This window comes from Penaeus chinensis, chromosome 23 (assembly GCF_019202785.1).
Source record: "Penaeus chinensis breed Huanghai No. 1 chromosome 23, ASM1920278v2, whole genome shotgun sequence".
In the NCBI taxonomy this organism is placed as follows: Eukaryota; Metazoa; Arthropoda; class Malacostraca; order Decapoda; family Penaeidae; genus Penaeus; species Penaeus chinensis.
The window spans coordinates 24,103,194-24,105,693 of NC_061841.1; the positions used below are offsets into that span (position 1 = coordinate 24,103,194).

At 38.8% G+C, this 2,500-nt stretch overlaps 1 protein-coding gene across 1 annotated transcript in view; it reads left to right on the forward strand.

Annotated features, from left to right (window-relative positions):
- The window catches only part of LOC125037494 (putative N-acetylated-alpha-linked acidic dipeptidase), a 35,488-nt gene extending 33,505 nt beyond the window's left edge, over positions 1–1,983 (forward strand). Inside the window, exons 16-17 of the mRNA XM_047630652.1 lie at positions 586–678; positions 987–1,983. Coding sequence (XP_047486608.1) covers positions 586–678; positions 987–1,185 — 292 coding nt within the window. The 3' untranslated portion in view covers positions 1,186–1,983. The remainder of the gene's footprint in view (positions 1–585; positions 679–986) is intronic.
- The last annotated feature ends 517 nt before the right edge of the window (positions 1,984–2,500 follow it).

Here is a 2,500-nt window from a genome sequence, read left to right on the forward strand (position 1 = left end):
GATAGCTAATAACTGTTTCTTTAGTAATCATAATATCAGTTAATTGTTTTACAGAGTGATGGAGATGATTAATCATTGTTCATTTAGTAGTTATAAATTTGTATTAGTTATTTGACTGTTTGGTTAAGATAATTACGAATAACAAAGTCATTCCATGAATTTATTTCAAAATTATGCAATCTATCTCTTTGTTAATGACGTCGTTACCAACGTATCCACTTAACTATCATGCTTGTCTATTACCAATTATCTGTTACCACTGTTATCCTCATCAATTAATTTCTTGATTACTGCCAAACTTATGTTGATACTTTCATTTAATCTGATTATTTTTTTATCATCATTTTCCTTCTCTTCTTTCTGTCAACCAAAGCATTATCATACTTCAACCATTTAATAACCTAACTGACTCTTTCAGGCCATTAGTAGTTCGACAACTTAACGACCAGTTAATCATTATTCTATGATTAACATCATTATTAATTTAGTATTTTTTAAAACTAAGCCAATTAGCAATTCCACGCACTAATGGCCTTAACGCTAATTAATTACCCACTTAATTACCCTTCTTTTCTGCTCTTTCAGCCCATTAGCAGTCCGACACGTTAACGACCAATTAATGATGGTTGAGAGAGCGTTTATCGACGCCCGCGGACTTCCTGGTCGCCCGGATTATAAGTAAGAGCATTAATCTTTTTCCCTTGTGTGTATACCACCATCATCATCATTATTATAATTATCACCATCATCATCATCTTCACCACAACCATCATCATCGCCATCACCACCACCATCGCTATCACCAAAATCTCCATCACCATCAACAGTATAATCAGTATCATCACCACTACCATTATAGTGATAGTGATGATGATAGTGGTAGTGACGACGTTGGTAGTGATTATGATCATGACATTATTGTGATGGCGATGAAGATAGCGATGGGGATGAAGCTGAAACTCCCCTTGTCCCTTGTCCCTCTCCAGCCACGTCGTGACGGCGCCGAGCAAGAACGACGCATACTCCGGCACGGCCTTCGCTGGCCTGTCTGACACCCTGTGCAGCCTGCAGGAAGCGCCGGATGACCTGCGACCTAACCTGTGGGTGACCTTCTCCCAGCACCTGGCAGCTGTAACCCATGTCCTGGAAACGGCCAGCAGAGTTTTGACTGATGACCTGTGGTAGTTTTTTCTCCATGCGATTTTTCTCTTTTCTTTCTCTGTTTCTTTTTTACTTTCTCTCTTTCTTTCTCTCTCTATCTCCCCCCCCCCCCTCTCTCTCTCTCTCTCTCTCCCTCTCTCCCCTACATTTTCACTCCTGCTTCTCCTCTATCTCTTCCTCTTTTCCTTTCTGTCTTATTTTTAGTTCTCTGTCATTGTTTTCCTTCTCTCCCTTAATTTTTCCTTTCTATTCATATTTCTGTTCTACAAATCTTAGTGCTGATGTTCATGATTTTAAGTTTCCCTTTATGCTAGCCTAGCTTAGTCTCAAAGCTTTTCTTTTGTTTGTTCATATTTATATGTTTTTCCTCTCTATATACTGTTGCCCTACCCTTCCTTCTACCCCCCCCCCACCTTTTTTTTCAATACTCTTCCCCTTTATTCTATGGAAACTATACTAAAGATCTACCTTCCCTGGATCTACCCTCTCTATGCTAGCCTTTCTCTTATCTGTCCTCATCCTTGATCTCTCCCTACCTTTTCTTTATCCAAACCCTCATTTCTATGTTCCTTTTTATTTTAAGCATAATGATTAGTATTTTCCACTATTTGTGTTCATTTTATTACTCCGTGTTATTCCATAAAGATTTGTATCGTCACTTTCTTTTACTTTTATTATTTTTATCTGTTATTTTTAAAACTGCAAGTTGATTTTTTTTTTTTTTTTTTTTTTTTTTTTTGCAGCAACCATTACCGGTTGCTGTATAAATATTGTATTTTAAATAATTGTTGCAAGAAAGTAGATGTACGTCTTGTCCCCCTTCCCGCCTATATAAGAGGGCCATTTGGGCTCAATAAAGAGTGTCAAGTCGTACATGTGTTTGTGTGCTACTCCCCATGGATCCTACAGTGATCTGCCAACGGAATGGAACGAGAAAAGTTGTATGTGAGCCTCATTCTTGCCAATGTTAGGAGAAGCTGGGCATGCTAATTACTTTTTTAGTTTTTTTTATGTGCAGTGATATTCATATAAGCACTTATACTGCTACCTCAGACACCCCATTCTTCTCATGAGGGCTTGTAAGGGATTTCTATTTCACCTTTGTTTTTGTTTGTTTGTTTTATGGAGTAAACAGGGCCCACCTATCCTAGCCCTTATGCCTTTTATCCCGCTTCACGGGGCATCGTCACTTTGACGGTGTGACGAAAGGGCTCCTCGCACGAACACCTTACAAAAGCCCATTAGGGAATTCAGAAAATAAAAATAAGAACCTGACAACATAATTCCTTTTTTTCCTTACTTCGGAGCGGAGGCAGGAACGTGAGTGCTGCCACCCTGA